This window comes from Dunckerocampus dactyliophorus, chromosome 6, assembly GCF_027744805.1.
Source record: "Dunckerocampus dactyliophorus isolate RoL2022-P2 chromosome 6, RoL_Ddac_1.1, whole genome shotgun sequence".
NCBI lineage: Eukaryota > Metazoa > Chordata > Actinopteri > Syngnathiformes > Syngnathidae > Dunckerocampus > Dunckerocampus dactyliophorus.
In genome coordinates this window covers 10,752,810-10,766,457 of record NC_072824.1, presented here as the reverse complement: position 1 = coordinate 10,766,457, position 13,648 = coordinate 10,752,810, and the positions used below count along the sequence as shown (strand labels likewise).

The 13,648-nt window shown below is 42.2% G+C and overlaps 1 protein-coding gene across 3 annotated transcripts in view; it reads left to right on the top strand.

Annotated features, from left to right (window-relative positions):
• The first annotated feature begins 4,365 nt into the window (after nt 1-4,365).
• npnta (nephronectin a) overlaps nt 4,366-13,648 on the top strand; it is a 61,485-nt gene continuing 52,202 nt past the window's right edge. For all 3 annotated transcript variants that reach the window (XM_054778719.1, XM_054778718.1, XM_054778717.1), the window contains exon 1: nt 4,366-4,641. In XM_054778719.1, the coding sequence (XP_054634694.1) occupies nt 4,571-4,641 (71 nt within the window). In that variant the 5' untranslated portion in view covers nt 4,366-4,570. The remainder of the gene's footprint in view (nt 4,642-13,648) is intronic.

Genomic DNA, 13,648 nt, shown 5'->3' with positions numbered 1-13,648 from the left:
TGTCTCACCCCCCCTTCTTGTTTTTGCATATTGTAGCTCTACTTAAAACCTCATTAAGATCCAAATGTGAAAAATGCAAATTCTAATACTTTTTCAACTGATCTTAAGATTTTGATCTGGTCTGCATGGAATTTGAAAACTACATAGTATTATTCATGAGAATAATTGTTTATAGTGTCCAATGAAAAGAACCATATTTTTGTAAAATAAATATGTTTATAAAATTAATACATTTCCAAAAAAATCAAAGAGATACTGTACATGTCAGTGTATATTGTTATTTATGGAACATAGCATTTAATATTATTCTAAAAACATACTTTGCTGTTTTCCCATGAAGCATATGTATCTCAAGATTTGGAGTTGTTTTATAACCCCAAAAAATGTACAGATTCTATTTACAATATTCATTTTTATTAAGTACTAATATATATATATATATATATATATATATATATATATATATATATATATATATATAAAACTTTCCTTTGCACAAGCCTTGTTTGAAGAAATTTAGACAGTATAATGCAAGGGTCACCAACACGGTGACCGTGAGCACCAGGTTGCCCCTAAGGGACAGATCAGCCACTCACGGGACAGTTGTAAAAATAGCTCAAAATAGTGGTACTTACCAGTGAGCTGCATTTAATTTTTTGGGGTTGCTATACTTGTTTAAATCACACCTACACGTAAACTGGAAATGACAATGCTGTAGTGATCCTGAAGTTATGCTGATATATGTTTGTGTTGTGTTGTGTGTAGTGCAACTACACTGGTAAGAAGTGTCGGCGAGGTTTTTCATGATTTATTATTTGTACAAATGTGGTGCAAAGTCGCCCTGAGTTCCTCAAGGCTCGGGATGTCGAGGGACTGTCTTGGCTGACATGTCTCTCCAAAATTGCGTGGAAGTCGGGACAGTACCTCTGGATTAGTAGACTGGGATGGTGGTCCCTCTTTTCAAGAAGGGTGACCGGAGGGTGCGTTCCAACTATAGGAGGATCACACTCCTTAGCCTCCCTGGGAAAGTCTATTCCAGGGTGCTGGAGAGACGGGTACGACCATTACTCGATACCTCGGCTACAGGAGGTGCAATGTGGACCAGCTCTACAACCTTGCAAGGGTACTTTAGGGTACATGAGAGTTTGCCCAACCATTCTACATGTGCTTTGGGGACTTGGAAAAGGCGTTCGACCGCGTCCCTCATGGTATCCTGTGGGGGGTGCTCCAGGAGTAAGGGATTGGTGGCGCGTTACTACGTGCCATTCAGTCCTTGTACAACCGGAACAGGAGGCTGGTCCGCATTACCAGCAATAAGTCGAGCCTGTTTCCGGTGAACGTTGACCTCCGCCAAGGCTGCCCTTTGTCACCAATTCTGTTCATAACTTTTATGGACAGAATTTCTTGGCGCAGCCAAGGCGTTGAGGGAGTCCAGTTCGGGTGCCTTAGGATCTGGTCTCTGCTATTTGCAGACGATGCGGTCCTGATGGTTTCATCGGGCTGCGCCCTTCAGCGTTTACTGGGGCGGTTCGCAGCAAAGTGTGAAGCTTATGGGATGAGACTCTGCACCTCCAAATCCGAGGCCATGGTTCTCAAGGAAAAGGGTGGATTGCATCCTCCGGGTTGGGAGTGTGATCTTGCCCCAGGTGGAGGAGTTCAAGTATCTGGGGGTCTTGTTCATGAGTGAGGGAAGGTTGGAACATGAGGTCGACAGGCGGATCTGTGCAGCGTCTGCAGTAATGCGGTCGCTGTACCGGACCGTCGTGGTGAAGAGAGGGCTGAGCCGGAAGGAAAAGCTCTCAATTTACTGCTCGATCTATGTTCACACCCTCACCTATGGTCGTGAGCTTTGGGCTGTGAGCAAAAGAACGAGATAGCGGATACAAGCGGCTGAAATTAGTTTCCTCCCTCAGAGATATGGTGAGGAACTCGGTACTCCGGGATGGGCTCAGAGTTGAGCCACTGCTCCTTCACATTGAGAGGAGCCAGTTGAGGTGGCTCGGGCATCTAGTCTGGATGCCTCCTGGACACCCCCTTGTTGAGGTGTTCCGGCATGCCCAGCCGGGAGAAGGCCCCGGGTCATACTGAGGACATGCTGGAGAGATTATGTCTCACAAGTGGCCTGGGAACTCTTTGGTGTCCTCCCGGTGGAACTGGAAGAGATGGCTTGGGACCGGGAAGTCTGGGCTTCAGACTGAGACTGCTGCCCCCGCAACCCGGACCCGAATAAGCGGAAGAAAAAAGGATGGACGGATGGTGCGTAATTCATGGTTTGTGAAAAAATATTAGTGGCTAATGAAAATGTGACTTTGTGATTTCTTAACTGTTGTAGAAGTGATCATTTGAAAATGTTCAATTTGAAAAACACAAGACAAGACAAGACAAGAGAGTTTTATTGTCATGTGCATAGTAAAACAGCAGTTATACCATGCAATGAAAAACTTATTCTGTTCATTCTCCCAAGAAAAGAAATAAAACAAATGAAAGAATAAGAACATAAGAAACATAAACACATAAACATATATACCAATAAATTAAGCAACAACAGAAGAGACATTAATACAAGCAAATAATACAAACAAACAAATAAATAAATAAATAAATAAATAAATAAAGTGCTATGAGTGTGTGCGTGCGGCGTGTGCGAGTGCTTCGTTGAGGAGCCTGATGGCCTGTGGGTAAAAGCTGTTTGCCAGCCTTGTGGTCCTGGACTTCAGACTCCTGTAGCGTCTGCCTGACGGTAGGAGTGTGAATAATGAGTGTTGTGGATGTGTGCTGTCCTTGATGAGGTTATGTGTTCTGCGTAGGACTCTAGATTTATAAATGTCTTGCAGTGAGGGGAGGGCTGCCCCAACAATGTTCTGTGAGGTCTTGATCACCCGCTGGAGTGCCTTCCTATCACGTGTTGTACAGTTACCGTACCAAACAGTGATGGAGGCGGTAAGGACACTTTCGATAGTGCATCTGTAGAAGCAACTCAGGATTGTGGTGGACATGCCAAATTTCCTCAGTCTTCTCAGGAAGTACAGTCTCCTTTGGGACTTCTTCATAATTTGTTGGGTGTTGTGAGACCAGGTGAGGTCCTCGCTGATGTGTGTGCCAAGGAACTTGAAGGTTTTCACCCTCTCCACCTCAGTCTCATCAATAAACAGGGGTCTATGCGGCTCCTTTTCCCTTGTTCTTGGGTCAATGATCATCTCTTTAGTCTTATCTGTATTGAGAAGGAGATTGTTATCACGACACCAAGCTATGAGGTCCGCCACCTCTCTTCTGTATGATGTTTCAACACCACCAGTGATCAGGCCAGTGACTGTAGTGTCATCCGCAAATTTAATGATGCTGGTGTTGTTCTGGGAGGCCACGCAATCGTAGGTGAAGAGCGTGTAGAGGAGTGGACTCAGCACACACCCCTGTGGGGTCCCAGTGCTCACAATTCTTGAGCTGGATGTGCGATTGTGGACTCTGACTGACTGGGGCCTGCCTGTGAGAAAGTTAAACACCCAGTTACAGAGGGAGGGAGACAGGCCAAGTGTGAGGAGCTTATTTGTGAGTTTGTGGGGGCAGACTGTATTAAAAGCAGAGCTATAGTCTATAAATAGCATTCTGACGTATGTGTCCTGGCCCTGTAGGTGAGAAAGGGCTGTGTGGATGGCAGTGTTGACTGCATCATCCGTGGACCGGTTCTGGCGATATGCAAACTGTAGAGGGTCCACAGTTGCCGCCGGGATGCTCTTTTTGATGTGGACTTGTGGACACTTGCACTTACAAAGTATTAAATATAATAAAATACAGAAATAAAGTGCATTTTGATATTTATCTGTTTCTTTATTGACTCATTGTTGATATTTATTGTGAGAAATCATTAACATGATGAGTGTCTTCCCATTAATGAATATAGTTATAATAAATTATTAATAACGATTAATAATTATACAACATATGAAAGGTAAATTGAGCAAATTGGCTATTTCAGAAGTGTGTATCAAAGTGGTAGCCCTTCTCATTAATCAGTAACCAAGAAGTATGTAGCTCTCGGTTTCAAAAGGTTGGAGACCCCTGGTATAATGCTTCCAGACAGGAAGTGAAGCCGTCTGGAGATAATCCCCAATCAATCAATCTCTTGTATGCTGAAGTATGATGAAACAATTGCACAGTGTGTTGCTATGTGAAATGTATGTGTTTTTGTTTGCAGTCATTCTGGAGCCGACTAATCTCTGGCATCATCTTCCAACTCCTCATCAATTACATGCCGTTTTATTGTCTTCACCTTCTACCTGGGTGGTCTACGCCCTACTTCATTTTAGCCTGCTCGTCGTGCTCGCGCAGAGTGACGTCACGTTTAAAGGCACAGGCGCGCTCCCGCTTTATAAGGTGTGACTGAGTGGCGGCGGAGTGAACTTGTGAGGAAGAGGAGGGCGAGAGAGGGAGCTGTGCTCTCTTTCCCTCGCCGTACACTACACAACACTTCACCACTCCACCATCGCCTTTTGGACATAAGACTCTTTTTTTTTTTGTGCACCAGCAGGAGGACGCTGTCTGGGTTTCCCATTCCTGTGGACTAGTAGCCGTCATGGACTCCTGGATAAAGTTCATCTTGTTCTCCGGCTTGTGGTTCGCACCGGGAGCGGAGTTTGACGGCAGGTACGCGCACATGTTTCATATTTTCGTCTTTTGTTTGGCTTCTTTTGTGTTATGAGTTGTGCACGAATTGTCTGCAAACGTGTTGCGGGTCCTGAACGCATCATTTTGTAGGTCCTTGAAGTTGCTCGTGCATGCTTGATGGTAGAGTACAACCTGACATCTAATGCATTTTACTGTAATATGTGTATAGCTGAAAAAAATAAAATAATAAAAGTTGTGTGTTTTATATCCTTTTAAAAATGCAACACACACTAAAAACATTGACATGTTTGTAAGTTGGTAGTTTTCACTTTAGCATGCAATTAGAATTGGCGGAGCCATCAAGCTGATCATACTGACTTACTTTGATCGTGTTTTATGAGTATGTACAGTTTTCCATTTGTCCCATGACGTCAAAATTTGAAGCCCACAAATGCTTAGAAAAGGTCCAAGTGATCAATTAATTTGTTATTGTAGTCTAAATCCCAACACCACACATTTTCTTGAACATTTACATCAAAAACATCTCCTAAATTGTTTAATGACAGCCATTTTCGGCCCATGTTGACATAAACAGTTATTCAAACAGTGTGCATTCAAGAGTGCAAATGTTTGCATTTATCTGCAAATATATTCCTGTACCACAAGCACAATGTATTCCACTGGACATGCTCTGCATTGTGTAGTGAGGAAGTGAGTAAATTAGTTTCCTTTAAATAAAAAAAAAAAGCCATAAGTTGATGAAATGATGCTACGTTTATCTTGTGTTGACGTCACAAGTCCATGTCAAAAAGTTTTTACTCATGAAAACATTAATTTTATGTGATTTACTTATGTGAAGAGCAAGATGTCTGTTTGTGTCAATGTGCAACTAGATTTGCATGAAAGCAAACGACCACAATGTATCCAACCTGGCATCGTCTGTATTTTGATCAAATACAATGTATGCGTATATCATTGTCGTTGTAATTGTCTGTCTGTACCAGTCATTTTGAAAGTGGTTTGACTGTCCAGAAAGCAAAGAGTGTTATTGCTCTATGTCAGGGTGTCCAAAGTGCAGCCTGTGAGGCAGTTTTGACCCACAGCTCATTTTCTTAATTGGCCCTCGGCATATTCTACAAATAAAATGTATTCATTATTAATAAGATATATTATTAGATATTACACTAATTTGCTTTGTTACCTATAACACAAAGCTAAGCTAAGTATCAAAGTGGCCCCTCGCATCCTTTTAATTTTTCTGTATGCGGTCCTTGGCGTGACAAGTTAGGACACCCCTGCTCTACCGAGTGGAGATGCTCGCACATCACAGTTTAAGACAAAAATACGTAAAGTACATACATACCATTTTGCCAATGTTATAATCGTAAACACAAAATTTGAACATATTTGCTTCTGGTCTTCTTTCACACAGAGATCCTGCATAAATAACCACATAAGAGCAATAACAGTAGATCCGCCATTTATCTGCATGTGCCTATTACACAGAACCCATCAAATTGTGTCAGCGTTGCTGCACCGTGTGCTTTCCAGGGCTGTCTTCGACTAAGGATTTTCATAGTCGAATCTGATCCATTAGCTTTTGTCCATAGTCGACTAATAGTCGAATGTGTGTTTTTTTTAATAGTAGAGCCAACGACGATCCCGACAAATAAACAGATCTCAATTGCCACTTTTTTCACCTCAAATAAAAAGGCTAAAACACTCACAAATAAACATGGTAGGTGTGCAGCAACAGTACCTTCATTTATTTAGCGACACAGAAAGCAAGATAAACAAACGCGAAACACGGCAAGTGTGTATATCAGCAAAGTGCACATAAAATCTCTGTGCGGCGTTTGCATGTTCTCCCCGTGGGTGCATGGGTTTTCTCCGGGTACTCCGGTTTCTTCCCACATCCAAAAACATGCATGTTAGGTTCATTGGCGACTCTAAATTGTCCATAGGTATGAATGTGAGTGTGAATGGTTGTTTGTCTATATGTGCCCTGCCATTGGCTGGCGACCAGTCCAGAGTGTACCCCGCCTTTCGGCCAAAGTCAGCTGGGATAGGCTCCAGCATACCTCCGCGACCCTAGTGAGGATAAGCGAAACAATGCAAAATAATTGTCAATGACGAATGGATGGAACTTATTGGTGCGGACTTCCCATACGTCCTGGCTAGATGGAATTAAATAGTGTTTCTCAACTTCTTTATCAAAGTGCTGGCACGCACAACTTTCTTTGGCCCCATGGCGGGTTATTTAGCAACTGCTCTCAATTAAAACAATGCACAGTCAGTCAGCAACGTGGAGAGTGCTTTGTATGGGCACTCGAGTTTACAGTACAGGGCAAACGGACTAGTTTGTTCCGTGCAATGTTGTACAAAAACCGAGGCAAAATTTTGGCGAAAACCGAATCATAGGAAAACCAAGGTTTGACTGTATTAAAAAAGAAGGGACCAGATGTTGTCCAACCTCTGTTACAGCTCTGCAAAAGTGGAACATTAGCCATACTTCGTCATTATACCAGTGCTGTTTATACAGAACAGCCACGCTGAAAAAAATGCAGAAAAATGGTTGCTTTTACGACAAGTGTAAGGCGGTGTCCGGCCTCTTTTATGCCCCTGAAATCTTTTAAAGGTGGAAAATTGTTTTGTCGACTTTGTCCCGCTATTGCTTTCTTACAGAACGGCATAACGGAAACGTCTGGCTTGTACAGGCAGTAAGATTCTTTTTTCAGCCCATAAAGTTGAACAACCATTTTGTGTGCATAATAAAAGATGAAAGCACACGTAGAGTCTAATAACAAAGCATACATTTTATTAGATTAAAAGTGTGACCTATTTTCATCACATAAATCTAACATGTCCTAGTGGGGAAACAACAAAAACAACAACAGCGAGTGTGTGGCGCTGCACTGCCGACTGCTTCATGTTCCAACATGAAGCATGTTCACGCAGGTGTGGAGAGGCGCTACATGCTAAAGAATGCATAGGACCGAGATCTCCATCTGCTTACATACATATAGCTCCAGTGATGGATGATGTTATTTACTTGGGTTTTTTTGGTATTTTTTTTACCACCCTGCACGCATTATGAACATGGCTACCTGTTCCTTTCCGAGCAATTTAACCAGGGTGGATGAATTATTTATGTGCTGAGACTATTTGTCAAGAGCAGTTTAAAGAATGGAAGTGTACCCAACACAGTCTTGTGTGGCAAAAAAATTCTGCCTTGACAAAAATTAGAATGCTCAGTTTTGATTGTGTGCACTGCATCATGCTTCATGTAGCTACTACAGGAATAAAAGCAATACAAAAAATAAAAAACCTCTTTCAGATAGAGTAAACAAAAAGCAGCATAATTAGTACACAACTATTACTCTTACTATCCATGAAAATGAAGTAGAACACACTGCAGTATAATTAATTTCCCCTCATTTTATTATTTACGGAGCTTCATCCATAATCGCCATGGCAACCGCCTATCTAATAACACGATGCCCATCATCGACTGATTCCCAGCAAAGGCGCATTTAATGATCATTTATGTACGTTGATGCCGCCGTATTGTACATTATTAATACCCAAGCTGATGGAGAGGCCTGTCAGCACGCTCGTAATTTGCCTCTTTTTTTATGGCTCGAAGCTCACTCAGGTCTGATATGAATTCATTGAGAGAACATCCCCCGAGTGTGATGTGGGGGGGTGGGGGGTGGCCCATTTATTACCTGGTCCCCCCTCGCTTATTGCCTTTTTGAAAAGCGCTCCTAACAGGCTTATCCTTGTGGCCCTGAAGGGTCCTTCACGGCCCACATCATTTTGTTCTCGCACACAGGCGCATGCCCTGCGAAATGCTGCCACTTTTTATTCCACCCCAGGAAGCAGTGACAGTTGATTTCCTGTCTTGTCGCCCCCACCCCACACCACCCCACCACCACCACCACCTTGCATCTTTGCCAAAAAGCAACAGAGTGACGCGTACCACTACTCTGCAGTAATAAGCCCACGACTCCCGCCAGGTGACATTGGCAGCAGAAAATGGGACATTTGGGCTTTCAAGGGTAGAGAATGACTCTGTAAACAGCACCATATCACCTGGATGTGTTGCTTAAGAGGCAACGTGAGGCCACCCAAAAAAGTTTGGGCACAGACACTTTGTGAACATAAAGTCAAACACACAAAAACAAGGGTTGACAACAACTAAGGAAATCAAGTAAAAAATGAATTCCAGTGTCCAAGTGTGGCTATCATAAACCTTTTATTCACTGTACAGGGAGTGATTTAACTCACATTTCAGCATTTGTGCAAAGAGAAGTTTATAATAAAGCTACATAAGCTACTCGTCCTTTGACTGTGGCGTAGTACTGTGTTGCTAAAGGCAGGTCGACTTAATGCTAAGTTATATTAAATAAATATATTAAAAGAAGGTATATTAAATATTATAAACGATGACTGCGTGTGCCTGGGAGGTGAGTCCCATCTAGAGATGTTGTCCAGCAGTTCATTGCCGATACCAATACTGGCAGCAGCTCTTCGCTCAAACTAATGCTAACTAACACATTATGCTTCTTTTTTTACAGTAATGCAACTGGAAGCATTTCACAAGTAAACACTGTGTGTGCAAAATAAGACAAATACAATATGAAGTACAACTTTTATTAAGTTCTTCTATTAACATCAACAGAAACAATGCTGCACATTTCTGTGTGGCACAAACATCCATATACTGTAAGAACAAAGTGCAAAGTATGAAACTCTGGACTAATACATCCATCCATCCGTTTTCTATGCCACTTATCCTCACTAGGGTTGCGGGTATACTGGAGCCTATCCCAGCTGACATTGGGCGAGAGGCGGGGTACACCCTGGACTGGTCGCCAGCCAATGGCAGGGTACATATAGACAAACAACCATTCACACTCACATTCATACCTATGGACAATTTAGAGTCACCAATGAACCTAACATGCATGTTTTTGGAATGTGGGAAGAAAGCGGAGTACCCGGAGAAAACCCACACTCGCATGGGAGAACATGCAAACTCCACACAGAGATGCCCAACAGAGGTTAGAATCCAGATCCTCCTGATCTCCTGACTGTGTGGCCAACATGCTAACCACTAGGCCACCGTGCGGCTCTGGACTAATACAATCAGTGAAATTTTTATTTGTGTGTGACTCAATGGTTCTTCCTGAGGTGTGATATTAGATTAGCTGTATTAAAGGAAGACACCTTGCATAAATAGCACTTTACAGTCAGTGCAAATATAATATTTACAATACAAAGGCAAAAGTAAGAAATAATTCCAGACTGTGGACAGACTAAGCTTGCACGCTTTGTTGCTCTCTGGGGCACGACGCAGATGGATGAGGTCTCACTTTCGCGCCGATATCAATATCCGCTAAAAAACCCATACGGATATGATCCGATATTTTATTTTTATGATATCGGACATCCCTAGTCTCATCACATTCATACGAAACACAGCTTTCTTTTTGGTTGACATTCAGTTGTAATTTTAGCCATGGTGTACTGAGCCGTCAGGACACATGCGTGTACCACTTGCCTATAACGGAATGAGTTTAGTTCCCTGTTCTGCGATTGTCATCACACTTTTCCTTAACATTGCTACCCGGGTGGAACGACAAAAAAGATTACTCAAAAATCCAAAGGAAAAGCAAAACAAGTGCAGGAACCTTGATGAGACTACCACTAAATGTCTTCACTTCAAAAAGGACAAGAATGTGTTGTGTTGTTCAAAACATAGTGGGACTTTTGTCTTCTTGTTGTGCTTTTAAAAAAAAATTATGTGGTCAAGACACGTGATGTGAAAGGCATTTTACGTCACTTTTTGGCATATTTTTTTTTAATTAAATTCAAAGAAGTGTATAGTATAACAAAGAAACCAACTTATTTTCAATGAGTCACTTGGAATTGTAAAGGCCCTGTCACACGTTAACGATTTAGCCAGCGTACACCAACATATGAAAAATTTGGCCAATACGCTGGCGTACGTCGAATAAGTTATGGGTAAGTTTTGTATAAGTTAACAGCACGCTGAAGCACACCGGCATACATCGTAGTACGTCCAAGTCGTCCAAAAATTTTGTGCAGGCACAAAAACTTTTTGACGTATGTCAACGTATGATTCATACGTCCCGCATACGCGGGCAATAAGTTATGCAATCGTTGACGCTCGTTCACACATGTTATTTGTAAGTTACGTACAAGTCGTAATACGTCAACATACCTTGAGACAAAACTGTGTCTTCTTGGCAAGGGTTAGCTGAGAGGAGATAGAGACTGCTGGGGACGCAGCTTCCGATGCCATTGACGATGCCTGACAGGCGTTAGAACCTGCGTCATCGCCATCAGAATGAGAGTGGGAGGGGGAGGCTGTGGGTGGTGATGGATCCCTCCGTCACTGCCCTGATACTTCTTGGCAGCGGTCTTCGAAATTTTCTTCGACATGATGGTGATGTTGACACTGCGATGTCTAGTGAGGTTATGATTTGAGTCATCAAGGAGCAGCCTTTTTATAGGCTACGGCACGTGATGCATAAGTTAGACTGGCGTTGGGCATAAGTTGTAAACGTCGGCAACATGGTACGCATTCGTTGGTATAAGTTGTCTATAAGTTATAGAAACGTTCTATATAAGTTACTATTACGTCATGTATACGTCAAACTCGTTATGAATACGCTATGTATACGCCCCAAAATAGAAAAAAACGTCCACAGTTCAACGTATGCCATCAAAATGATCACGTCTGGCATGCGCTGACTAAATCGTCAAGGTGTGACAGGGCCTTAACTGGGGTCAAAAGACATCTTTACATGTTTTTCCTAATACTCATTGGTCACGTTCTACTGTTTCAGTCCTTTTTTATGATTATTTTTTGGACTATACACTAAGTCCCCAACTAACACAATTGGTTCCAGATGACCGTTCTTAAGTCAAATCGTTCTTAAGTCGGGGAAAAGGTAATATTACCAATGATATAGGTACTACATGTACGTGTATACATATACAGTATATGCGTATGTATGTAAATATGAGTTTGGATGCAGTAGTAATATTAAACAAGGATAATTAATGGAAAAACAATAATAAAAATGATATAATAATACGTAAGGATAAATGTTATTTACCTTTGAAGAGGAGTGGTCGAGCATACGTCATTGGTAGTGGTGCAGCAGGAGGAGGAATTATTGAAGAAAGGACAAATCTTCGTCGTTAGACTCCTCTTTGTAATGATAGTGGATGCCATTGGTACAGAAGTCTTCACATGTTCCATAATTTGAACCTTGCCTTTGTAAATTGTTCCTATGGTTGAGCGATTCACTCCATAAGCACGCGCTACATTAGCCATTTTCTCACTAGCGTCCAACTTCCTGATGATGGCCACCTGTGTTTCCAGAGAAATTGCTTGACGTTTCCTGCCACTACTACTAGCACTTGCACTCGATTTATCAGCCATGAGAACGGATAACAAACGTTTCTGTAAAGTATCAAATGGGGTACAAACGGCGTGCTCCGAGATGTTATCAGCGACAAGTGCAGACGAACTGAGAAAGATCGCACGAGAGGGATGCTGCTAGCCACCATTCGTAGCAGTGGAATGGCGCGCAATACAAAAATAGCGCCTTTGTATTTCGAAAAAATTTAAATGACAAAATATGGCAATTTTCGAAAAAAATCATGAAAAAAAAAAATAGACCAGTCAGCTTGTGTTCGTATCTACGAGTGTTCGCACGTCGGATGTTCGTTAGTAGGGGGCTTAGTGTATATACAGTATGTGTGTATATATAAAACATAGCATGTTTTATAGCATATGTATAAGTTGACAAGTCAAAGTATCACCTTAGCAAGCAATGCAATGTCATCCCATCTAAACATCATAGCCTCCACCTCATCTCTTTCACTTAGCATCCTTCAGGTTTTGGTTCCCACTGCCAGGTGATTGGCAGTGGGGGCGAGCATTACCATTTAGACGCTTAGGGGAGGCGATGATGTCAAACGTGGTGAGTGACAGTCGCACTTAGCTGCAACAAAGCAGCTTTTGTCTTCAGGAGCTATATAAAGACGACTGGCTGGTGGATTACTGTCTGCCACTGACAAGCTGCACTGTTTATCATCATACGGTACAGCCTAACCTCTAAATTACATCGCTCCTGCGTGTTGTACAATTCGTCTGTTTTTTGTGGCGGCAAAGAAGGTCAAATGTGATGATAACCATAGAGCCAGAATTGCCAAGTCGAAACGTGGTATACGTGTCTCTGTCCAACTGAAGTAAGAAAAATAAAAATAAAAAAAGAACATCTATCTGCGTGGTTGTTTATTTTTAACGTGAGGAGACTCACGTCCCAGCATCACATTAGTGACCGCAAGCCCTTTGCAGTTTTAATGCAGCAGTTAACTTTTTGCAGAGGGAGGAGTGCGGGGACAAGGGGGGGGGGGCAATACAGACAGAGACATCAACACCAACACCAGCAACAACAGCAATTGCAACAGCAATAACAAAGCAACAGAAACAAACAACATCAGTAAATGTCTATCACGGCCATAAAGACCATAACAGAAATAACAAAATACTATCAACAGCCACAGTAATAATACTGTATCGAAACAGTCATACTTATTAGTGGTAACAGGGCTAATGAAACTATTAACTATAATAGCAAACAGATTGACAATTACTGTTAGCAATTTTTTTTGCGGCCATCACCGTGACCTGTAATAAAACCATGGACTTTATGGTACCCATGTGTGGCGGCACCACAACCAAACCTTTATTAACTGTACAGGCCATGTTTGAAGTAACATTTTAACATTCTTAACTGTCATACAAGTTTAAAAAGAAGTTAACCTCTCACAGCTGACGTTGTGGCGTACATTTTGTTTTTCTCCTTCTTGCTTCTGCTTGTTGTTGTTGTTGTTGTTGTTGTGGACTTGTTGTCGCTTTAGCCATGTTGCACTGGGCAGCCAGGACAGACGCATGTTTGTGTTAACTTCCTGTTCCACAGGTATCATCACACTTCTCTTC